This window comes from Melanerpes formicivorus, unplaced genomic scaffold (assembly GCF_026170545.1).
Source record: "Melanerpes formicivorus ecotype bairdi unplaced genomic scaffold, bMelFor1.0.p_v2 SCAF_8, whole genome shotgun sequence".
NCBI classification, from domain to species: domain Eukaryota; kingdom Metazoa; phylum Chordata; class Aves; order Piciformes; family Picidae; genus Melanerpes; species Melanerpes formicivorus.
In genome coordinates, this window is record NW_027142360.1 from 21,542,562 (window position 1) to 21,566,622 (window position 24,061).

The 24,061-nt window shown below is 50.7% G+C and overlaps 1 protein-coding gene across 4 annotated transcripts in view; it reads left to right on the forward strand.

Annotated features, from left to right (window-relative positions):
* Window positions 1-24,061, forward strand: part of LOC137443142 (coiled-coil domain-containing protein 134-like) — a 52,531-nt gene that overhangs the window by 26,103 nt on the left and 2,367 nt on the right. For 2 of the 4 annotated variants that reach the window (XM_068142566.1, XM_068142567.1), the window contains 12 exons: window positions 4,092-4,257; window positions 4,812-4,916; window positions 6,583-6,693; window positions 7,285-7,466; window positions 10,455-10,536; window positions 10,981-11,186; window positions 11,895-11,976; window positions 14,855-14,961; window positions 15,800-15,931; window positions 22,574-22,691; window positions 23,486-23,607; window positions 23,825-23,909. In XM_068142566.1, the coding sequence (XP_067998667.1) occupies window positions 4,092-4,257; window positions 4,812-4,916; window positions 6,583-6,693; window positions 7,285-7,466; window positions 10,455-10,536; window positions 10,981-11,186; window positions 11,895-11,976; window positions 14,855-14,961; window positions 15,800-15,931; window positions 22,574-22,691; window positions 23,486-23,607; window positions 23,825-23,909 (1,498 nt within the window). Of the gene's footprint in view, window positions 1-4,091; window positions 4,258-4,811; window positions 4,917-6,582; window positions 6,694-7,284; window positions 7,467-10,454; window positions 10,537-10,980; window positions 11,187-11,894; window positions 11,977-14,854; window positions 14,962-15,799; window positions 15,932-18,426; window positions 18,511-22,573; window positions 22,692-23,485; window positions 23,608-23,824; window positions 23,910-24,061 lie in introns of those variants that run through there. The other 2 variants (XM_068142568.1, XM_068142569.1) reach the window with 2 other exon arrangements.

Below are 24,061 nucleotides of genomic sequence, written 5' to 3' on the forward strand. Positions count from 1 at the left end.
CCTAGCCCTGATTTAAGGGACTTCCTGGTTTTCAAAGCTCCTAGTGCTGTTGTGAGGCCAGAATTCTGCTAGGAGGGCCCCTGTGTGTCTGGGAAACAGCCTAATAAAGCACAATTCAGATTTAAGTATGTCCTGATTAACTAGAGAACTGAACAAAGCAGATGGGCTCTCATATGATAGGATGTGGACTTGTGTGTGTGTTAGCTCCTCTCTCACCCATCCCCTGTGATCATTTTAGACCTGGCTAGGAAGGGATCTGAAGGGTGCTGCCATGGGAAAAAAAAAAGCATTCCTTTTTCTGTCCAGATATACAGCTGGGTACTCCAGATTCTTCTGTGGCAGGCATTCAAGAAGCTGTTCTGCCAATTTGGGAGCAATGATTTACTGTGGATAGATGAGAAGGGCGTGAGCAACAAAGAACTAGGGAAAGACAGTGTGCAGAGAACAGGTCTTCAGGGCACAGCTTTCTGTTTGCTTGGGGGTTTAATTTTGTCTGGTTTTAACTGCAGAGTCTTGTTGGGGGTGTTTGCAGTGCTCTTGGGTTTTCAGGACTGCTCATAGCAGATTTTATTGCTCTTAAAAGATAAAAATCTTGGGACAGGGAAAATTAGTCAGTGCAGGGGAGAAGGGGGCCTTGAAGTAACAGGATGAGTGTGTTTGCCTTTAGCTGGCACAAGGAGCTCAGTTAACCTGTGGAATCATGACAGAATGCAGGTCCTGTTGGCTGCTCAGAGGCCTTCTCTCGTTTCCACCTCTCCCATCTGCTCTGTCCCCTCTCCCCATGAGTGGCCCCCTTGTCCCATGACAGTTCAGCCAGTCACATAGTAAATACTTAGTAACATTTCCACACAAGAAGATGAGATTCTCCTGCAAGGGCAAAAGCTGAGAGCTGTGGTGGTTCTTCCTGCAAGGGCAAAGCTGAGAGCTGTGGTGGTTCTTCCTGCAAGGGCAGAAGCTGAGAGCTGTGGTGGTTCTTCCTGCAAGGGCAGAAGCTGAGAGCTGTGGTGGTTCTTCCTGCAAGGGCAGAAGCTGAGAGCTGTGGTGGTTCTTCCTGCAAGGGCAAAGCTGAGAGCTGTGGTGGTTCTTCCTGCAAGGGCAGAAGCTGAGAGCTGTGGTGGTTCTTCCTGCAAGGGCAGAAGCTGAGAGCTGTGGTGGTTCTTTCTGCAAGGGCAAAAGCTGAGAGCTGTGGTGGTTCTTCCTGCAAGGGCAGAAGCTGGGAGCTGTGGTGGTTCTTCCTGCAAGGGCAAAAATTAGGAGCTGTGGTGGTTCTTCCTGCAAGGGCAAAAGCTGAGAGCTGTGGTGGTTCTTCCTGCAAGGGCAAAAGCTGAGAGCTGTGGTGGTTCTTCCTGCAAGGGCAAAAGCTGAGAGCTGTGGTGGTTCTTCCTGCAAGGGCAAAAGCTGAGAGCTGTGGTGGTTCTTCCTGCAAGGGCAAAAGCTGAGAGCTGTGGTGGTTCTTTCTGCAAGGGCAAAAGCTGAGAGCTGTGGTGGTTCTTCCTGCAAGGGCAAAAGCTGAGAGCTGTGGTGGTTCTTTCTGCAAGGGCAAAAGCTGAGAGCTGTGGTGGTTCTTCTCCAGCCTGTTAGAGAAATAAAAACTATGTATTGTGGAGATGAGAAACTTAGGTGAGCAAACAGTGAGGAAACAAGGTTTGATTCTGAGTGGAAACCCATCAAGCATTACAGACTGACATGTATTTGTTCTGATCCAAGAGGCTATGGGATAGATTTTAGTGTCCCAGGTTACTGAAGTGACTGACAGGAGGGCCCTTGTGCAGGGCAGTTCTCTCTCAGTTAGGGTGGTACTGCAGAGTAGGGAGCAACATCCAGGCATTTGACACCATTGCAGAGCATTAGTAAAAGAGATCAATGAGTTGACACATCAGTGCAGAATAAGGAGGAGAAGTGTCCCCTAAGACTTGCCCACCCTGTTACCTTTGGCAGTAGCTCTGGAGCTCATCACTCTGTAAACTAAAGCAGCTGTATGCATCACAGATTTATCAATAAGCAAAAGAGAAGCAGTGGCTCCTTCCCTCAGTGGAGCAGCATTCCTGCTTTCCCTTTCCTGTCTTACTCTGTGCTCTTGCAGGAATAGATTAATTTAGCTCTGTCCTGGTCTTTAAAGGGAGCTGTAATAAATCACAGGCTGTGACAATTCACCTTTCAGTTGGGGAAGAGAAGAATCGGTCTGCATTTGGATGGGCTGATACAAAAGTGCAGCGCCCTGGGATAAATATCCTGCCAGGTGTAAACAAAACTGCTTCTGAAGTGAGCAGCCCCAGCCTGAGAATGCACTAGCAAAATGGAAAGGCCTCTGTATGAGGCAGTGGAACAAAAATGAATGTCCTCCCAAGGATGATGTATTTGCTTACCTGCTTTTAACAACTGTCTGGATTAGACAAAATAGAATCATAGAATCAATAAGGTTGGAAGAGACCTCAAAGATCATCAAGTCCAACCTGTCACCCAAGACCTCATGACTACTAAACCATGGCACCAAGTGTCACGTCCAGTCCCCTCTTGAACACCTCCAGGGATGGTGACTCCATCACCTCCCTGATAGGAAGTTGTTAACACAGGACCAGGAGGGCTGTGGCCCTTGGTTAGTGGCTTAGTTCACCTCAGGATGAGTACAGTTGTGACCTCACACTGTCCTATTTGCCTTCTCCATGCTCCAGATCTGACTTGCTCTCTTAGCAAATGGAGATGGGCTGACCTGAATGTCATGTGGAGCAGATCTGTGTCAGTGGAGGCAATTGTGCAGACAGCTCCCTGCCTCTTGTTCCTGAAGGTCTCAAGACAGGAATCACTCTTGGAGCTGGAGGGGTGTTTTTTTTCTGGCACAGGCAGCCTGTTCTCCCCTTTGCCTTCTTTTCTGATATGGAGTCCCACAGCCATGTCCTCTCCATCATCCCAGTGTAGATGCATGACTACTCTGTGGTAGGGGAGGGCAGCTGGAGAAGGCAGTAAGCTGTAGGCTTGGTTGCTGATAGAAGTTTTGTGTTTCCCTCTGCTGACCATTTGCAGTGCAGTAGCCAGGGCTACTGGTGGAGAAGAGGAAAGGTAGTGCTGACTTAATAATAACTGAGATGATCATATTATGTCAGCACCTCCAGGCATTTTCTGCTGTGCAGGTGGATTTAATGTGCAACAACAAAAAGATGCCCAAATTAAGGCTACTGGCTGTAGGATCCAGATGAGAGAGTTCCAGACAGAGCTCTCTAGTCAAGAAGCAGGCTCATGGCCTGAGTGCTCTGACCATGACTCTTCCATTTTCTGTGACTGAGGGGTTGATTGGCTGGTTTGTTTCATGCAGTTTAGCTGTTAGGTTGCTGCTGCAGATACAAGGCTGCCAGCCTGTTGCAAATGAGTAGCTATGGAACTGAGTCATAAGCCTGATTTTGGGTGAGCATCTTTGATATGCAACCTGATTTTTCCAAACCACGAGGAGAACAGAAGTGTTCTGAGGCTCTGTGCTCTTGGAAACAGGGCCTTGGCTTTAGGATCTCACTTGTCTAAAAGCCTGACCTTAATTGTGTTACAGGTTCACAGACTGCATCAGGTTGGAAGGGACCCTTAAAGGTTATCTTGTCCATCCCCCTGCAGTGAGCAGGGACACCTCCAACTAGATCAGGCTGCCCAGGGCCACATCAAGTCTGGTCTTGAATGTCTCCAGGGATGAGGCCTCAACCACAACCCTAGGCAACCTGTTGCAGTGTTTCACCACTCTCATTGTAAAGAACTTCCTCCTAATGTCCAACCTAAATCTACCCTGCTCCAGTTTCAAGCTGTCGCCTCTTGTCCTGTCGCTATAAGCCTTTCAAGAGAGTCTCTCCCCAGCCTTCCTGTAGGTCCCCTTCAGCTATTGAAATGTAGCTAGAAGGAAGTAAATAGCTCAATGCATTCTGTAAGTGGGATATTACTCAGAGGTTCCTATCTGATGAGAGCCCATCTGCTTTGTTCAGTTCCCTAGCTAATCAGGACATACTTAATCTGAATTGGGCTTTATTAGACTGTTTCCCAAGGCACAAGATTAGCTAATGGCATTAAATAGCAGTGACTGCTGCCTGATCAAGGGTTTGCTCATTCCCTTTCAGGACTTGGTCTGCTCAAGCCCTGTGGAGGTAGCTTGGAAGGTGTTGATGACTCTAAAGACCTTCCTGGAAAGAAATGAGGATGTCCTTGTCTGTGACCTCCTCCAGAGTCAGTTCCTACAGATTCTCCAGCAGCTGCTTGTAGAGAGCAGCTCGGCCTCCTTACAAGGTGACTCCCTTCTGGGACTTGGTCTGTACTGTGGGGTGGGATGGCCAACATTTTCTGGCCTCACAAGATGGAAGGCAACAAATGCTGTGCAGCTGAGGGCTCTGAGGTCCTGGGCTGCTGCCAAAGCACAGGCTGCCAGTGATGGTCAAGTAGGTGGGAAGAGGGCAGTCCAGCAAAGGGCTAGTGACTTCCAGCTTATTAGAGCTGTCAGACTGAATGTGTGGTGACCATGCTCCTTAAATGGTTCACCAAAGGCATTAATGACCCTAGCCTCCCTTTCCCCCCCTCTTTTCTAGTTGTTCCTAGAATAGTGTTTGCAGGATCCAATATGGAAGGATCCAGCATGAAACACAGTGTCAGAGGGGGGCCTGATCCAGAGGGGAATGTAGAGCTGAGAATGGAGTTGGACCTACATGTAGGAGTAGGTGTGGGGCTGTAAAGGGGAAGTACTTCCTCCCTCATTCCTCAGATGGAAAATTAACAGTTCTTGGCATGCTGTGAGCCACACCAGTGTGGAGTTCCCTGACAAGCTAAGCTGTCTGTATCCTTCTTAGCTAACAGGAACCTGCCTGTTTTGCTGAGCCTCCTTTTCCTGGTGCAGCTGCGGAGCAAGGGTCGGCGGGAGCTGGACAGCACAGACTTCAAGCTGCTTCACCAGGGTGAGTCCCTGTGTGTCCATCTTCTCCCAAGGGGCCTTTGATCTCTGTGTGTGTGTTAATTGTTCCATAAGATCATTTGTCCTTCGAGGGAAGATGTGCCTTGCATTAGTTATGGTTGCTTTGAAATACTTCCACAGCCAGAGTATTGTGAAGAGCTCTGGTTACCAGTTCAGTCAACAAAACCTAGGTTCTCTCTGTCCTGCTTTGACAATACATTGTTGTCTGAAACCTCACGAGGTGGCCAAGGTATTCTCCTGGCTGTTTCAAGGTCTGTGGCTGTTGTTGACTTGGCACATGATAGTGTTGCTGATGTGCTTCCTAAAACATCCTTCCTCATCGACACTTGCTAACTTACTCCTGTGCAGTTCAGGCCACAGGGCTGTCCTGTGAACCAGCCATCAGAGACCAGCAGCCTGGTGAGCCTGGGCTCTCCTTGGAGTGTCAGTTCTGAGTATATGGGTCACAACCAGCTGCAGGACTTGCCCCCTCCACCACAGGGACATAGAAGAGCAGGCTGTGTTTGTTTATTCACCATACTGTGGCCTGCTCTCTTGTCAGGTGATCCTTGCTTGGTGACTTCTCCCTTCTCATTTGACTATTAGAGATTCATGCAGGCTGTGAAAAAAAATAGGTACTAGAGAGAAGTTCAGCTGATCTGTCCTTTCATCTCTTCCCTGCTCTGACAAATTGATCTCTCCAGCAGACTTTGAAAGACTATCCCCTTCAATTTGAAATGTTCCCTGTCTCAGTTCAGCCTGTGTTGCCCTTGTAAAGGAGCAGCATTTCTCAGACATTCATTAGCCAGGGGAACCTGGGGTGTAGAAGCAGCACATCCTCTTTATACCAGCCCTTTTTAGCTACTGTGATTACAGAGCATGGCTCAGCTGCTCCCAGGAGTCACAAGCTCTTTCTGCTCTTGCTTTTTGCTCTGTATCAATAAAACTCTCTCCTTTCTTCCCAGCTCTCTTTGTCCCCTGCTTGGCTCTCCAGGCTGTGTTCTCCAGGGGTGGGCATGCAGGGCACTCTCCTCTGATGAGGCCTGCATGAAACCAGCTCGTAGGTGGGAGGGGTGTGGGGAGGTGTGTTGGTGTGGGGTTTGAGAATTGCTTACTCAGACTTTAAGCTCTTCAAAAGATCTTCTGTGACACTTTGCTGAGCCCTGCAGTCCTGGATTTCCCTCTCTAACTCTTACTAAACATTGTTCCTAAGTGTTCTTACAACAAACATGGCACATTTGTTGCTAATGCCAGCAGAGGTGATGAGAGTGGGGAGAGCATAGCTCCTCATGCCTGCCCCAGCCTGGTCACCATGTCAGAAAGGTACATGGCTGCTTATGGCTTGACCTAGTGTTAGGATCAAACTCATTCTGTGGAAACAGGCAACTTAGAGTCTGTTGTTCTTAGATGTTTACTGCCCAGTGTGATACATACCCTTAGATACAGCCTTTTCTGTTTCCCCCTCCCCATTATCATGCTCCACTGAATTAGCTGGTCCAAAGCAAACACTCTCTAGGGCAGATGCCTGTTGCTTTGTCTGTACCATGCTCTGTTCATTTTCACTTCAGGCTGTGTTACCTTTGTCAAATTCCCTCCCCACTGACTTCTTTCCTGTGCTGAGGTGCTCTGTTATGTTGGTGTCTGTTTTATGCACATTCTTTTGTTTCCAGTCAGTAATCTCTGTGGAAAATGCAGGCCAAGGGACACTGACCTCCTGCAGCCATCCTTGAATTTTCTGTACTGGAGCCTTCATCAGACAACACCATGTAGTCAACAGAGAGGTGAGGCAAGACTGTATTCATTGGTAAATTAACCTCAGAGAGGTTGTAGCTTGGCCATCAGAATCTGTATTCTAACTGTCTCAGCAGGTAGGGTGGGGTTTTTTTCCCCCTTCCACCATTCCAAAATGGTCTTTGCTAACTGTATTTGGGATGAGGTGGGTTTTTTTTAGGTTGAGGGCTTTGATTTGCTTTGGCTTTGCTGCCTTCTGATGATTCAGGAATTGGTTGCTGAGATACAGGACCACTGTATTTTCCTTGCTCACGAAACACAGCAGTGGGGCTTTGGTGCCTTGTTTGAAGCGTCCTGGTATTGCCATGGTTCAAAAGAATTGAGCAGTAATCAAGAACAGCTCTAACCACCCTTCCAGCTGTGTTAGCTGGAGGCCAGTCATTTTATTAGCTGGCTGAGTGGCTGCTTGTGCTGTGGGAGATGAAAATTAGTGTAGCTGGACAGCCTTACTCTGATGAGCCATGGCAGCTGGGGCTGCCTTGCTGCAGCAAGGGGTGTGCTCTGCCCTTCTCTTCTGCTTGTCAAGCTGGTTTGACCTGTGCCATTCCATCCACCTCTCTGCTACTGTTTCTCCCACACAGCAGTGGTTGTGCTGCTCTCCAACGTGTCCTTGCTGGAGCTCCTGCAGAAGGTTTTGGAGTGCACCTGGCTGCGGTCTCCTGCCTCTGAGCCTGGCTCCCTGTCCCCTGAGGATGCTTTGCTGTGCTCTGGATGGCTCTTGGTTGCTTCCCTCGTACAGTATCAGCACCGCTACAATACTGAGGTTAGAAGCACTCTGGTGATCAGGGGCATGGAATGGCAAAACCTTTAAAAAAACCCCAACAGATACTTTTCCTCAGCAAGGGAAAGTGGTTTGCTTGGTCTGGAACCTGCTTACCTTGGTTGCTGTTTCATTACTGTCACAAGTTATTCCCTGCTGCACTTCTCCAGCAGGGCTGGAAGCTGTCATGTCCTGAAAGCTGAGACCCAAATCGTTGGAGAGTTAAGAGAGGGGCAGAAGCTCTAGGGGGAGAAAGTGCATACTCAGCCCTCCTGATCCAAATCACTTTGCTCTTCAGGATAGAGCAAAATGCATTTGTAAGGCTTTCCTCAAGGGAGGGCTGGGGATGGGGGATGCAGCTCCCCTGTTGTAAACTGATTTTTTGACACTAAAATGATCAGTAGTGGAACAATCAAGAGCCAAGCCTATTATTGGCAAGTAGATGTTCAATATTAGCAGGTTCTTATGAATGTGGGCAGCTGTCATTGCATTTGATGCTTTGCAGTCTGACAAGAGAACTAAGCTGGAGCTGTCAACTGATACTGGAATTACAACTTCCAGGGGAGGATTTTCTGAAGCCAACACATGGGGATAACATTTCCTTTTGAAGTATCTACCCAGGCCTCTCTCCCTCTCTTGAGAAGGAGTTCAACAGCATGCCTTGAGCTGTGAGCTCTGCTCTTACAGTTATTCCCAGCAGAGTATGTTCTCTGGGAGCTGCTGCACCCACTCACAGATGATAAACCCGCCAGGTTTGCACGGTGAGGCCAGGGCTGCTCTTCCCATGTGTGCTGGGTGGAGGCAGCCCCCCTCCCCACCACTGGGGCACCCAGCTCAAACTGTAACACCATGCTGAGGGAAGACATTTTCCAGAAGGCCAACCCAGACCAAGGCTGCACCTTTTTACCTGAGGGGTGTGTTGCCTCTGCTTATGGCTTACATCATGGGGCTTGCATGGAATCATAGAATCAATAAGGTTGGAAAAGACCTCAAAGGTCATCAAGTCCAACCTGTCACCCAAGACCTCATGACTGCTAAACCATGGCACCAAGTGCCACATCCAGTCCCCTCTTGAACACCTCCAGGGATGGTGACTCCACCACCTCCCTGGGCAGCACATCCCAATGACCAATGACTCTCTCAGTGAAGAACTTTCTCCTCACCTCCAGCCTAAACCTCCCCTGGCCCAGCTTGAGACTGTGTCCTCTTGTTCTGGTGCTGGTTGCTAGAGAGAAGAGACCAACTCCCTCCTGGCTACAACCTCCCTTCAGGTAGTTGTAGAGGGCAATAAGGTCTCCCCTGAGCCTCCTCTTCTCCAGGCTAAACAACCCCAGCTCCCTCAGCCTCTCCTCATAGGGCTGCGCTCAAGGCCTCTCCCCAGCCTCATTGCCCTTCTCTGGACGTGTTCAAGAGTCTCAATGTCCTTCAATTGAGGGGCCCAGAACTGGACACAGTACTCAAGGTGTGGCCTAAGCAGTGCTGAGTACAGGGGCCACACGTATGGACTGTCAGCTGCGTGAGTGCAGAGCAAGACCTGCCTGTTCCCTGCTGTCTTAACTGCTGAGCACAATTTACCTTCTCGGTTCCCACCCTGGGGCTGTGTCTGGGTGGTCAGTGTTGTGCCAGTCCCAAATTCAATTCTAGTGGCTGGTGTTGAGCTTCATCTTCTGGGGGTGACACTCTCAGCTGATATTGATCCTTGAAGTGCAATCATTTAGTGCCTTTACAAAGCTGTTGTTTACTTACCTTACTGGCTCAATGTGCTGTGCTGAGCAACCCAGACCCCTCCTTGCACCTGAGATAGGGAAAGAAACTACAGATACAGGTGGCAAATGGAAGTGGTTCAAGGCAGTGTTGCTAATCTGCTGCTGAAGAGAAAGAAGAGCTGATAAGAGAAAGACTCCTTTCTGCTACTCAGTGTAACTGAACCTGCATAAAGCATCCTTGAGGCCTGTGTAAGAGGAGAGCCTTTGGCATTGCAGCTGTGAATATGAGCTGATTCCAGGCACTCTTCTTCAGCCCCTTTCTTCAGAGGGGAGCAATGGCTATGAGGAATGACCACATCCTCTCTGACTGATATTAACAGCAAAGACTTGCCTGGCCATAGTCAGCTTGCATCTTAACTGTTGCTCTTACTGGCTTTAGCAGAAGCCTGTGGATGAACATGGGTCATAGTTGGCAGACTGTTAAAGGCTTTGTTTGTCAGTTCATAGACAACTAACCATTGCCACCTTCTTACAGGAGGTACTCTCAGTTCTCCTGTTGAACATTTCTTTCTTTAGAAGATGGTTTGAAGGAATTAGCCCTGTGTTCCTTATGCCTGCTCTCCCATGCCAACTTTCTGCCTTACTGAAGAGCCTGAACCCTTCTGAGTTGCTCTGTGAGGCTTCATGCCCTTGCTGCTGGATGGCTGCTCTGTGAGGGAAACAGGAAACAGTGCAGACTGCCCTGCCAAGCCCAACTTTATTATTACCTCAGTTCCCAAGTCTGTAACCTTCTCTGCCTCCCTCACCCATGCTGTAAGTCCTAGCTCAGAGCTCTCAGCAGGCTCCCCAGCTCCAGTGGGCAGGGACAGATTCTTGTCACTGCTAGCTAGCTTTTGGCTGCCTGGCACCTCAGTCTTGCTGACTGGCTGTGTGGCTGAGGTACAGCTGTGTTTGGTGGTGGCTGTTCCTGCTACTCCATGTGCTCAGCAGTCTGACAGTCAAGTGCCAGAGGACCTATAGGGAGTAGTGAGAGCCATACAGGCAAACGAGATGCACTGTGGTTTGGAAGCTGCACAGGGCTGGCAGCTGGTGGTGAGTGAAACTTGATGGCCCAATGATGTGACTCTCCCTTCAGGGTTGCATTCCTGAAACCCTGTTGCTTCTTCCAAGTTTATCAATGATCATATCATAGGATATTGCCTAAGGACTGTAAGTATGGAAGGGAGCATTTTACCTGCTCCAAACCAGCACCATATTTCCCCCTCCCCACTATTTCATTCTCTAGGTCCACCAGACACTGTCTCTAGACCTAAAAGAAGTACTGAATGCTGTCATCTTCAGGAAGAAGCAGCCAATCCTGCTGTTAGGTATTTTGAATCTGTTACCTGGGATCTGAGTGAAAGCAGCTGCTACAGGCAACAAGGGAGAAGTGGTGACTGTGGAGTGGGATGGTGTGGAGGTGCTGGTGGGAATCTGGAAGCTTTGCTCTTTTTGGTTTTGGGAGTACATAACTGGTGGTGAGAAAGGGCAGAAGGGAGCTGTCTGGAGTTCTGCTGTGCTCCCTGGAGGTTGGTGGTGACATCTAGAACTGAGTGTGAGCTGGGATAGTGCCTCACAGTGAGGAGATGAACAAGGGAACTCGTGCTGCCATTCCTGTCTGCAGCTGCCAGCAGCTTCTGGGCAACCCCAACGGGCCCTTAAGCCCAGATTTTCTCTCCTCACCCTTTCCCATGTACTTGCACAGGCACCACCACACAGGGCAGAGGGGAAGGCACTGACACACACTAATAAGAGACTCACTCCCTGTCTAGTGAGCATCATGCAGTTCCTGAGAACTCTCCTGAGACAGAACTTCTCCTCCTCTCTGCTGGTGCTCCGTGGCCAAAACACAGCCCGAGGGGCTGTGCAACCACAGCCATCATCACTGCAGGATGCTGCCTTGTACCCACTTGCCATGCAGCAGGTCTTCTCCCTGGTTGTCAGCCTGCAGAACCTCTTGGTGCACATCCAGTTGCAGGTATATAAACCACAACTTTGGGAATAAAACTTGTGTTGGGCTTCAAGCAGATGCAGTAACCTGAGGAGAAACCACCTAGTTCTGGTGGCAGAACCTAGAGGGCTGCCTTTCTTTTTCCTTCTGCCTGCATTTCCCACCCCTTGCAGACATGTGATGAGGAAGAGGGATAATGCTTTTGCTGCAGCATGGCACAGTGAAAAGAAGGTAAATCAAGCAATGCAGTACTGCCTGCTGCTGAACTGCATAGCTGAAATTCTGTGTACTAAAGGATGATCTCTGTTTTCCCTGCTCTGCAGGGATATGCCATACCCATAGGGACAGAGGTGGGAAAAGTGTAACAAATCCCAGCAAGGGCCTTTGGGGAGTAGCACATCAGTGTAGCTGTAACTTGTTGGAGTGATGTTGTGCTCCAGGGGTAGTGCAGTGATTTAAGTCTCTCAAGTAATGCTGGACTCTCATCTTTATTTTTGGAGGCTCTTAATTTATTGTTAAGTCTCAGAACAAGTAGTCATGCCTTTGTCTGGCTTCTTGGTGTGACAGGTAATTTGCAGCCATGTTGCATGCCATGAAGGAGATGAAGGGTGTTATTTTCCTGTGCTGCATGCTCTTCAGATCCTGCCACTTGATGAATTTTCCTCTTGCAATAGCTCTTCACTGTTCTTTTTCTTCCCCCCCTTTCTTCTTTTTCTCCCTCTCTTGGTATTGCAGAAAGAGATGCTGCTCTCTCAAGCTGTGGTTGCCTGCCTGGAAACCTTAGTGGAATACCTGTATGTGAAGCACCAGGATGCTGGTAATGTCTTCCTGCTCTTTCTTCTCTTGAATTTCCCTCCTGCAGCGACTTTGAGCTTTTTGATCTCCATCCAGCAGCACCCTGGAGCAGATGCTTAATGAGTTTATGCCCAAGAAGAAAAATGATTTGTGTGCCTAAAGTTAATCTTGTGCTTTGTGGCATGGAATCACTGTGCCTAGCTCCCCTGCAGGCATGAGCCCTCACTTTGCTGATAGACACCAGGATGCATTCCAGAAGGGAAAAAGTCATTCCCCACCCCTCAATATGGTAAGAGTGGAAGGTTTTGGAATGGAAGGAGTTTAGGAATAGTCTTTCACTTCCAGACCAATTGTAGCAAACCTCTAGACCATTAGTATAAGGGAGGGAAGAACTGAATGTGATGTGTCTTCCACCCAGACAGCATTGGTCACAGTTTGGCCCTCAGAGAGGGGAAGGGAGAGCAGAGTGTTAGGCAATCATAGGAAGGGGAAGCAGGAAATTGTAAACTTCCAGGGGTGGATGAAGACTTCAGTTTCTGGAGTCCATGTCAGACCTAATGTACACCAGGTTAGCAATATAACATAATATGACAGCATTGTAGAGCTGGGGGGAAGGATTGACCTTTCTGCTTTTGTCAGCCTCCTGATGCTGGCTGTGATCTTAAAGCAGACAGGAAGTTCTCTGTATCCTGATCTGTTCAATTCAGTCATTTAAACTCTAAGAGAGAAGGGGTTTGAGCGAGGGAACACCAGGCAGAAGGGGAAGAGGAAGGGCTGAGTAAAGATGTAATATTGCAGATGACTGACAGCCAGTAGCTGAAGAGAGGCTATTAAAAGGCTGAGTTTAAAAAAAACAGTGGCATGTTTGGGAGGAGGTTCCCCTGATTTAGGATTAAGCTAGTGAAATGCTGCTTCAGCACCAGCTGAACCTCTCACTTTGGCTGCCTTAATTCCTGCTGTGGTGCAGAAGCTCGAAACAGTGATTACAAGAGTTTCCTTATTCCAAGCAGCATGAGGGTCATGGCTATGTTGGATTGAAAGATGGGAAAACACTGCAAAGAGTGGCTGGGCTCTAGGAATTGCCTGCTTTGAAGCTTTCCAAAACCCTTCCTTGGTTCAGAGATTTTTTTTCCAGCTGTGCAGAGCAGGCCCAAAGCACAGTGCTGATACTGTCTCATTTTCCCCAACTAAAAGATAACCCCCCAAAAAATTCTACATAATATTTTTGGTGTTGTTTTACCATATTAAAAATTCCTGTGGTGACAGCAGGGAGGTTACATCACTGTCAGTGGGAAAGGGACCTCTCTAAAACTCTGGTGAGGTGCCAGGGTACAAGAAGCTATCTCAGCTGACTTCTTGTCGGTGTCCATCCTCTGCTCCTAACATGCAATAAACACAAGGTAATAATGCTTAACTTTAGGGTTCAGTGGGAGACTCAGGCTGTCACAGACAATGACCTCAAGCTTCACTTCTGTTTGTCACACATGCTCCTTATTAAGAGCATTTTCTCCACTGGCTGTTTGCACTGCTGCCCTCGGCAATCCTGGTTCCCATAGTATTCTCTCAGTGTCACAGGATGTCAGGGATTGGAAGGGGGGACCCAAAGAGATCATTGAGTCCAACCCCCCTGCCAGAGCAGGACCGTACAATCTAGAATAGAATAAACCAGGTTGGAAGAGACCTTCAAGATCATCGTGTCCAACCTGTCATCCAACACCACCCAACCAACTAAACCACGCAACCAAGCACCCCATCAAGTCTCCTCCTGAACACCTCCAGTGATGGTGACTCCACCACCTCCTCAGGCAGCCCATTCCAATGGGCAATCACTCTCTCTGTTGCTCAGGTCACAAAGGAATGCATCCAGACAGGCCTTGAAAGTCTCCAGAGAAGGAGACTCCACAACCTCTCTGGGGAGCCTGTTCCAGTGCTCTGTGACCCTTACAGTAAAGAAGTTCCCCCTTGTGTTGAGGTGGAGCCTCCTGTGCTGCAGCTTACATCCATTGCTCCTTGTCCTATCACAGGGAGCAAGTGAGCAGAGCCTGTCCCCTCTCTCCTGACCCCCAGCCCTCAGATACTTAGAAACATTTATTAAATCCCCTCTAAGTCTTCTCTTCTCCAGACTAAAAAGCCCACTCTCTAAAAAGCTCACTTTATAGGATGTCAGGTACTGATAGGACTAGGGGGAATGGAGCAAAAATAGAAATGGGTAGATTCAGATTGGATGTTAGGAAGAAGTTCTTCCCTATGAGGATGGTGAGACACTGGAACAGGTTGCCCAGGGAGGTGGTAGAAGCCTCATCCCTGGAGGTTTTTAAGGCCAGGCTGGAGGTGGCCCTGAGCAACCTGATCTAGTGTGAGGTGTCCCTGGCCATGGCAGGGGGGTTGGAACTACATGATCCTTGAGGTCCCTTCCAACCCTAACAATTCTGTGATACTGTGCAGCTCCAGGCTTAGTTGTGGAGCTCATGTGATAGGCCTTCCTTTATTCCCCAAAGGGTATTCTGCAGCTAAATAAAACCTGTGGTCAGGAAACTTGTCCTCATATTGAAACCAGAGGCTATTATTTTTAAAACCCTGGGCTAAAGATATCCCCTCAGTGTTTTATGACATGCACCCCAGGAGGTTTCTCTTCCTGTGCCAGCACAAAGATGGACAAAATGTATTTTCTGCTTTAAAAAGCTCTTAAGCCTTTGTCCTGGTGACTGAACTCTTCCCCAAAGAGTGACATTTAAAACAACCCAAGTAAGAACAGAACAAAATGCCCACTTAGTGTTTCACAGCATGAAGTCCAGAAGAGAAACCTTGGGGTCAATACAGAAGACTGTGCTTATCCAGGTGCAGCTTGTCACCTGGCCAGTTTTAAAACTCTCTTTGATTGGCTTCTCCTCCTCTCCCAGCTCTACATGTTGCTTCACAGCCCTGGCACAGATTCCTTCTCCTCACGCTGCTCGGTGGGGGACAGAAGTCCTTTCTGCAGCCAGAAGTTCTCAGGCTGGTGACTTTGGTGAGCAGGGGAAGGACAGGCTGTTGTCCATTTGTTCTGGTGTCTTGGTGCAGTGCATGCAGGTTGGTGATTGGATCTTGCCCCCTTACGCACACACAATCTCAGAGGCTGCCCTAGGGGGCTTTGTCTGCCACTGTGTTTGTGCCCTGTAACAATGATACTTGAAAGTGAACTTCCCTTCCACACCCTGCAGAAACTGCTGTTAGTGTGCACATCCTGTTCTTATGGTGTTTGTAGAGTTGATTTATATCATCTAGCACCCCTGGGGAGAAGAGCAGAAACCTACAGAGAGCATGTAAGGACTGTTACTAGCTAGGGACCATGCTGCAGCTCTCTGATGTACAGAGCTCTGCTTAACCATCCCAGCCTGTCTCCCTGTCTCTGACCTTAAAGACCTGATTTTTCAGGGCAGAGAGTTACTGCAACCTGCTGCCCTGCTGTATGTGGGCCTGCAAGCAAGAGAGGAAATATGGTCCTGCCCAGCAGTACTAGTGAAGATAAAGCCCTCATGGCAGGGGATGAAGGGAAGGAATTCTTAACCTTCCCTCTCCAAATACAAGATGGGGCTGTGAATATTTGTTAATTCTCTTTCAAAAGTTATATAAAGTTCCTTTTTAGTTCCTTCCCAGTCTAAACCAAAATAAGTCTGGTTTCAAATCAGAGCACCATAAACAGACATTTGCACTGTTTCTGTTAGAAGTGGTATAAAAATCAGGCCTGTGGTTAAGGTGCTGCAGCATCTCATTACGTAGAAGAGGTCTTTGCAGGAGATGAGTCACTCTTGGTCTCTGTGGGTCTTTCTACTGTTTCATGTCTTTTCTTTCATTCTTTGTTCAAGTTTCTGAGATATCAGAGCAGCAATATTATTTCCCAAAAAGAAATTAGCCAGATTCTTCAGGAGGCAGCAGAAGCCAACTTAGCAGAGCTGCCTGAGGCCACTTCTCGTGCTCTTCACCTCTTCCTTTGTCAGGTAAGGAAGCAGTGGCTGCCAAGGCAAATGAGAAGGGAATCTCTAGGGGTTTGCCTTAGCCTTTGATGGGGAGCCATAAGCTTCTTTTGAGGTGGTTATAGTAAGATGAAGAGAAATCCTGCAGCTGCTAGCTTGGCCAGCTGCATTCAGGGGTGTGCAGTGAAATCAGAAAGGGAGTGATGCCAGCAGTTGTTTAAACCATGTCATCATATTGTGTGCTCCCTTAATGTCCCCCCCGGTCAGAGTTTGAAGGTCTTACTGTTCTGTGTGGAGAAGCAGAAGGGAAGTCTGAAGGAACAAGCCCAGCAGTTTCCTGTTGGTCTGGAAATCATTCTTTTTTTGCCTGGCTGCTCAGATTCAGAGCAGTCACTGTCAGGTGGAGCCAGTGCAGTCAGGGACCATTCAGACCTTGCTGGAGTGTCTGCTGGGACAGAGGACTACGTGCATGAAGCATCAGGACATTGTGTATCCTTTGCTGGGCAGAGACACCTTTGATAAGTAATGTGAGAGTGGTAGGAGTAAGAGAGGTGGAAGGGATACTTAATCTGCTGCTCCTTCCCTTGTTCCAGCTGAAGGCAAACAAATGAAAAAACTCGAGTGGTTGCTACACTTGGCTAACTTTGGGGATGAAAGACTTCATCATCCTCAGACTTGAGAAGACATTTGGGGAAGAAGGAGACATTTGGGATGAAAGATGGCTCTGATTGCATTGATCTATATGGTGGAGGTGTTCTGTTGAAAGGGGAGCAGGCCAGGCAGCCTCTGACTTCAAAGCAGTAACGATCCCTGTATTGATTTCCCTGGAGGAGGAACAATCACTTAACCACTTTCCTCCTGCTAACTAGCACCAGTGTGATGTGAAGTCGTGGTGACCCACAGATGGCTTGAGCATTTTCAGACTACAGTAAGCATTTGAAAACTGCTGAGTGGAGTTACTAAATTTTGTCCTTGCCCTCAAGAGCCCCTGAGACTTTAGTCCCATGAGAAATTAACCCTTCTCTTCTCAAGGCATAGCAACAGGGGCCACTCCCAGATTATTTCTGGGGAAACAGGAGTCTGACACAGGATTTGTTTATTTCTCCAACTGCCTGCTTTTGCCTTTATTCATCATGTGGTATTGTCTCAAACAGGTATCAGTGACTGGAGTGTCTGTGGCAGTGATTTCCTGTTGGGGTGGGGACTTCCTCTACTGTAGGACACTGTCACCAGCCATGTGCAGGGTATGGGGTAGGGTTAGGTGTTTGTTAACTGTAAGGAATATCTTGTCCTGGTGCTTACCTCCAGTCTGATACTACTGCTCTGTAGTGGGACACTCAGAGCTCAACTTGAGCAAGTGGAGATGATCCAGCCCCATGAAGTTCTTCTCTACTGCCTTTTCTTGTCTGTGCAGGGATGAGGATAGGAGAACAGGAGGTCTTGATGCCTTGGTAAAGAAACCTTCAGGTTTTCATTGTTAGGAAGGGGTTTGGATACAGTCAAAGAGCAGCAGTGATGGCTACCTGAACTGGGTAGTCATGAACATGTAAGGCAGATTTCTCTGGTCAAAATCAAGCTTTGACATCAGTTCTGTTGAAAAGGAACATCCTTCAGGTTCATCTATGCTGATGTTCCTCATACATGTTGTGTGTGTGTGGGGTGTCCATGGCTTGGGGGAGAGTAATGAACCCACCCCCCTCCCGTCAGCTGTGTGCCCAGTGTGGGAATTCCCACAGCATGCTGGAGTTTCAGCCATGCCTTCTCTTTCTGCTCATGCTGGCAATGACAGATGTCTGGGAAGCGTGGCTGTGTCCCTCTCACACATTGGAGACTGATACCAGAAGATAGGGGGCACGCAGCAGAGGAGCAAGGCAAGAACGGAACAGGAGATCCCATCCTGCCTTTTATTGCCAGTGAGTAGAGAGAAGATGGACAAAGTAATTTGTAGCTCACTTTTGGAAAAAGATTCGCTGAAAATAGTTTATAAAGCCCAGTTACTGAAGTGGCTCCTTGATTGCTTTTCCGTGGGGGAGGAAGCTTGCTTGATGCTCCTGGGTTTGATCAAGATACAGAACTGCCTGGTGCCAACGATGTCACATGTGGGTGCAGGGTGCCGTGGGAGAGGTGCTCAGCTGGTGGTGCTGCTGGCTGGCCTCTTTCCTCTAGGATGGCAGGGTGCTGGGGTCTCCAGCCAGGACCCCTGGAACAGCAGAGGTGCTGTTTGTCCCACTGGGAAGAGGAGACTTCCAGCTGGCCGGATGGCTGCAGCCCCAGCCCCCCGCTAACCTGTTGCCCTCAAACCCTGCAAGCGCCCCTTCTCATCGGGGCTTTAATTAACGAGGCTCCTTCCCTCGCAGGGACGGCAAAACCTCCCCGCAACAGGAGCAGCCCTGCGGGGCGCAGAGCCCTGCTGCCTCCAGCCCCCGGGGCTGCGGGCAGCCCCAGCGGGGCCGAGCTGGGAGCGCGGGTGGTGGCGGGGCGGGGCGGGAGCTCAGGAAGTGACACGGCGGGGCGGGGAGGCGGCGGCGGCGGCAGCGGCATGGCAGCGCGGCGGGCGTGAGCCAGCGCCGATCCCGGCCTCGGTACCGGAACCTGGCCCGCAGGTGAGGGGAGCCGGCCGGGCCGCGCCGTGCTGCTCGGTGGAGCGGCCGCCGGGGGAGGGCCAGTGGAGCCGGGAACCCCCCTCGCCCCGGGGGTCTCAGTGGGGGCTGCCCGGTCGTGGCGGGGCAGCAGGGAGGGCCCGCTCGGGGGTCACGGGTCAGAGGGAGACCCAGAAGGGGACCCTGGAGCCCGTGCAGCCGGGGTGGCCGATAAGCTGGGCGGACAGTGTGGCCCCGGAGGTGCCTCGTTGGAGACTTTCGGTTAAACGACTTTGCCCTTACCCGAAGGGCTCAGCCGTCGCCGCCTGCGCTCCCTCCCGGTCCCTCGCCCTTGCCGGAGCCCCGTGTTGGTGCGGTGTGCGGAGCAGAGCAGACACGGCAGCAGCTGGAGGCGGCTGTCCCGTCTCGTCCCGTTGCTCTGCATCCCCTCGGGTACTGCGTTTTCTTGAGACGGCTGTGGCTGGATTTCCCGCAGCGTGGCCGGGGTCGTCTCCTCTAATCCGATCTCCACGCCTCCTTCCCCGTGTCATTGTCGTTACTTTCTGCGATGCTTGAAAGTGGATCCCCATCTTCCTGTGCCCACGGCCACCCGAGCCCTTCGGAGTGCTGCTGACTCCCTGCAGCAGGGTGGGAGGCACGGAGGTGAGCTGGGACGGATCCATTTCTGGGACCGAAGCAGCTGGCTTCGGTCAGGGCTGCCTAACCCTGGCTGGCCGCCGTCCCTGCGGTGCGCAGGCTGTGCACTGGGGCGTTAAGGGACTTTGGAGGTAAGCAGGTGTAAACGGCCCTTGTTCCACTGAAACGGCTGATCCTGTAAGCCCTGTAGCGACGTGCCCCAGCAGAAGTTTGATCAGCCTGTGTCTCACTTAGGAAGCCTTTGATTTGTCTGTGGCAAGAGATTAATCCTCGTCTCACTGACGGAGGAGCAGCTCAGGGATGGATTTGTGGGTCGGGGGGTTTTTATTCTTTGTTTGATTCCTGAGGCAAGCTGGCTGTTGATGCCTTCCCCCCTGTGCTTCAGTGCCCTGTGGAGAGGAAGTGTGTGTGGGGGGTCCTGTGAAAGTCCCTCCTGGCAACCGAAGTGTGGCAGCATGGCTCTGCCTTGTGAGCTCAGTAAGCCAATAAATCCCGGGGATGGCGGGTTCAGATGGGGCTCCTGCAGGAGAATTTATAAAGCCATTAAAACCATTTTAATGGAAAGTATTAACCATCTATAACACAGCATCTGTTGTCGTGTCTTTAGAAAAACACATCTAAATTATGGAATGTGAGACAGCAAGGCAGCCTGGTGGGCTTTCTGCTGAAACAACCAGCTGGCTGGGGCTGCCAGGGAGTACTGGTGGAAACTCCTTCCCATCTGTAGCATCAGGCCAGGGTCTGGCTCCCTGGGCTGCTCTGGGAGCACTCGGCAGAGCTGGCTTTGGCAGAGATCAGTTCAGCGAGGAGTGGAGTGGGAAGAGCGGGGCAGCTCTGCAGTGCTTTGTGTCTCATCTTGTCCCTCACTGAGTGTCAAGACACAAGAGAGGGATTTTGGGAAAAGCATAGAGGAACAGCTGCAAGAAGCTTTGGCATCCCTGCACTTCCACAGTCCAGCCTGGAGAGGAAGGAATGTCTTTTGCCATTAAAATGGGCAGGACAGTGAAGGAACATAAGGCCAAGGTGGTGCCATGTGATACCAGCAGCCTCACTTTCCTTACAGGTGCAGGCAACAGTTGGCTTTGTTTTCACTGGGGTGTTTCAGCCCTGATGGACCACAGTGGTCAGTAGCTTTGATGTGAGAATGAGTGTCAGCAGGGTAGGGGTGAGACGCAGAGGTGATGGGCTCCAGGTACAGTATGGTTCTCCAGTCCTGACCTTGTCCCTTGACACAATCTGTAGCGCTGCTGCAGGAGGATTTATAAGGTCATTAACCCCATTCTCACTGGAAACAAAACCCATCTGTACCACAGCACCTGCTGTTGTGTCCCTGGGAAAGCCTGTCCCCGTTTCAAGACTCCAGGGCAGCCAAGCAAGCTGGTGGGCTTTCTACTGCAGTAACCAGCTGGCCAGCAAACACTTCAGCTGAGAGCCATGCTTCTCTATTGCTGCTGCTAAGAGGGTTTTTTTGCAGCTCCAGCTTGGAGCAGCTGTAGGACATCCTCCTGCCATCTGGGCCCAGTATTGAAAGTAGGGGATGTAGGAACCCCTGCCTTGACCAGGCCTGCCAGGACTGCTGTAGGCAGTGTGGCAGAGGCAGCGTATCTCGGCTTTGCCTTTCAGCCTGGTCTGTAGGCCACCAGCTGTGGCCTCTGAAGTCTCTCTCTGGATTCTCCACAAGCACAGCAGATTGCCAGCCTGGTGTCTAGGGCCATGTCCAATATGAGAGGCAAACAGGACCCCAGATCCCAGGACAGTTACAGTTTGTGCTTTTGAGTTGCTGCTTTTCCTTCTCCTCGAAAGCCTGGGAGGGAGCAAGTGGCTGTGGGAGGCTCTGCAGAGGGTGGGGTTGCACCCCATCACAGAGCCAAGCCCTGGGCCTTTGGGTCATGGTTTTTGGCAAGGTGAAGCAGTCTGGTGGGTCCAGCACCTGCTTGCCCCAGTTAGAGAATTTCTCCTTACAGCCTCAGTTTGCTGGCCTGCTTTGCCACCCTCAAGGTGGCTGGAATATGACTTAAGCCTTACACTGCAGCAGACAGAGGGGACAAGACCCTGAGCTTGGTGTGGGAGGCTTGTGCTGCCATCCTGGCTCTGCACCACCCAAAGCATGGGGCATGATACTGAGCCCGTGCTGGGGACAGCCATTTCTTCCCCTGTGACACCAGTTGTGGTTTCTCTGCTCCATTCCATTCCCTTCCAGGGGTGCAAAGCACAACAGTGAAATAGCACAGAGTATTTCTTTTATTTGTCTGACACTGTTTCCCTGCCTGTGCTGGGGCTGTGAGGGCACCTGGTGCTCATCCTTGGTGCTCAGCTCCTTGACAGGAGTGGTATCTGCTGCTGGTGCTGCCCGTGGTGCCTTGCTCATAGGCCTGAGGTTGAACAAATGGTATTTATTTGTTTAAAAACCCAAAACCATCAAGAAAATAAGCTGGGTTTGGGGTAGAAGGGATTTGTTTCTGTCCCAGTGTTAGGGCATCGCAGAGAAAGGCTCAGCTGGGCACGGGAGCTGAGGTTCAGGAGAGCAGCAGGGTGGCAGGGTGAGGGCAGCTCTGGTGGCCTTGCACATCTGCCTTGCCTTGGGAGCAGGAGGCAGCTTGGGAAATGCACCTGGTGGAGCTGCTGCTGCTGCTTCTCTAATTGTTGGTGGCTTCTGCTTGGCTCCATGGAAACCTTGTCCCTGTGGGCAGGCTGCCTTGGGTCCCACTGCATGGAGGCCAAGGTACTGTTCTGTTTTCTGAGGTCTAGGCTGTCCCAGGAGCCTCTAGCCTGTCTTCTGCATGCTGAGGGGCCCACATAGGCAGGAGCAGCTTTGCCAGCTGCATCCCTGCAGAGCCTCAGGCACCACCTGGAGAGTGACACACTTGGGGCAAGGGGAGATTCACCACCAGGTCACCCAACTGCTGCATTTTAGCATGGGGCCCACAGCTTGCACTTGGCTTGTGGGTCCAGATACAGCAGCCTAAGAGATGAGGTGATCAAGCCTGGTGCTTGATGGGGAGGTGGACTTCAGCCGCTTGGCTCTCCTCCCTTCATCCCCCTTGCTTCAGTTGCTGGGCTGCTCTAGCTCACAAACCGAACAAAAAACTGACTGTTATTTTGGGGTAAGAAGTAGGACATAATTGTTCTGCTGGGTCAGTGCTCAGTCAGATCTCTGGGGGCCCAGACAGTGCCCAGCCAGCAGTGGAGGCAGGTAGAGAGGAGGTGGAGACCTGGTCTTCCCTTGCAGGGGAGAGTGGGCCAGCTACAGCATCACTCCATGGCCTTGCTCTGGCCACTGCCTCCCTCAAACCCCTTGTGGGGTCAAGGGAGAGTCAGGCAGGGACCTTGGTGCCAAAGTCGATGTGCCATTGGTTCTGGGAGGCTCGTGTGACTTCTTTTGGTAAGTGTCCTTGCTGGTTGGTGGTTTTATTGGTCCATTTTGTTCCAGGCTGCTGCGGCTGACATGGATTTTTTCTTCATCTGCCCCTTTCTGCTGGTGCTGCTGGTGTCCCGGGGTAGCTTTGCAGACCTGGAGAAACAGAGGGTGGACTCTGGTCTGGAAATCTGTATCCTTCTCTGCAGCCTGCCCCTTGTGTCCCACGAATGTGCTCGTGCCTGCTGAGGCTGGAGGCAGCTCAAGTGCAGGGAAGGAGTCAGAGAGCACAGTAAGGGACACAGAGCAGGTGGAAGAGAGAGGACTCAGAATTGCTGATCAGTTGCCTCGTTGCTCGTCAGTGGAAAAGCTTTTGCTGTGCTCCTGGGTTTGCTAACCAAGTGCTTGGCTCAGTGTGGGAGTTGAGACAGGGTTTTTGGTGGTGCACTTTTGCTTTCTACTCCAGGACAGTGGGCACCAAGCACCTCTCCCAGTCTGCAATTCGAGCTGTGAGGACAGCCAGGTGTCAGAGCACACCTGTGTGTCTCAGTGCTTTGGAGTCACCAGTTGGGATGATAGGAGAGGGTCTTTATCACGAGGTAGGGTAGTGCAAGCCCTTCCTAGCACACAACAGCATCCCCCAGTGAGCAGGCAATGTATGAAGAAACTTTTGTACGTGTGCTTGTGGAGACATGCATGGGGAAGGTGGTGGGAGCTCACACTCATCTTCCAGCCTGTCAGGTGGAGCAGGGACCAGCAAGTGGAAGGCTCCTCATGAGTGCCCAGTGTTGTTAAGTGCCCCACTGGGGCACATGGCCAAAGAAGCTCACTGGAAACCTGTGTTTCATCCTTGCTCACGCACTGCTTCCTGGTCCTCAGGCACCCTGCAGAGAACTAGGGATACTGGGATGGTGCTAGGGGCCTGATGGAGTGGGAGAATAGGAGCATGGTGGGAACATGGCAGCGGTGCCCTTGACAGCGATGCAGATAAGAAGCTGTTTGAGGTGAAGCGCAAGGACCAGATGAATGCACTGAAGAACCTGATTGAGCTCAATGACGTCAACCAGCAGTACAAAATCATCGACATCATGCTCAAGGGACTCTTCAAAGTGAGCCACAACACAGGTCACCCTCCAGGCTTGGGGAGAGTGGGCAGAAGAAGCAGGGAGGGCTGAGTGGTCTCCATGGGGTCAGAGAACTGGGTGGGCAGGTGGTCTTTAGGACCTTAAGGGAGGATGGGGCTTCAAAGCGGGGTGGCTGTAGCAAGCACCTCCGTGGTACAGGGGAGGACCGGCAGGACAGGGCAGTAACCAAGGGCTCTGGCAGGTGCTGGAGGACTCCCGGGCCGTGCTCATTGCTGCAGATGTGCCTCCTGACGGGCCTTTCCCTCAGGATGAGAAGATAAAGGATGGTAGGTCCTCTCTGGTCCTAACCCACCTCCCTCATCTAGTGCCCTGGTGCATTGCTGAGGTTCCTCCTGGGACTGGGTGGTTGGGTATGAAACCCCTCTGCATCCAGACCTAGACGGGTTCCTGTCTGTGGGGGAATCCTATTGCTACCTCT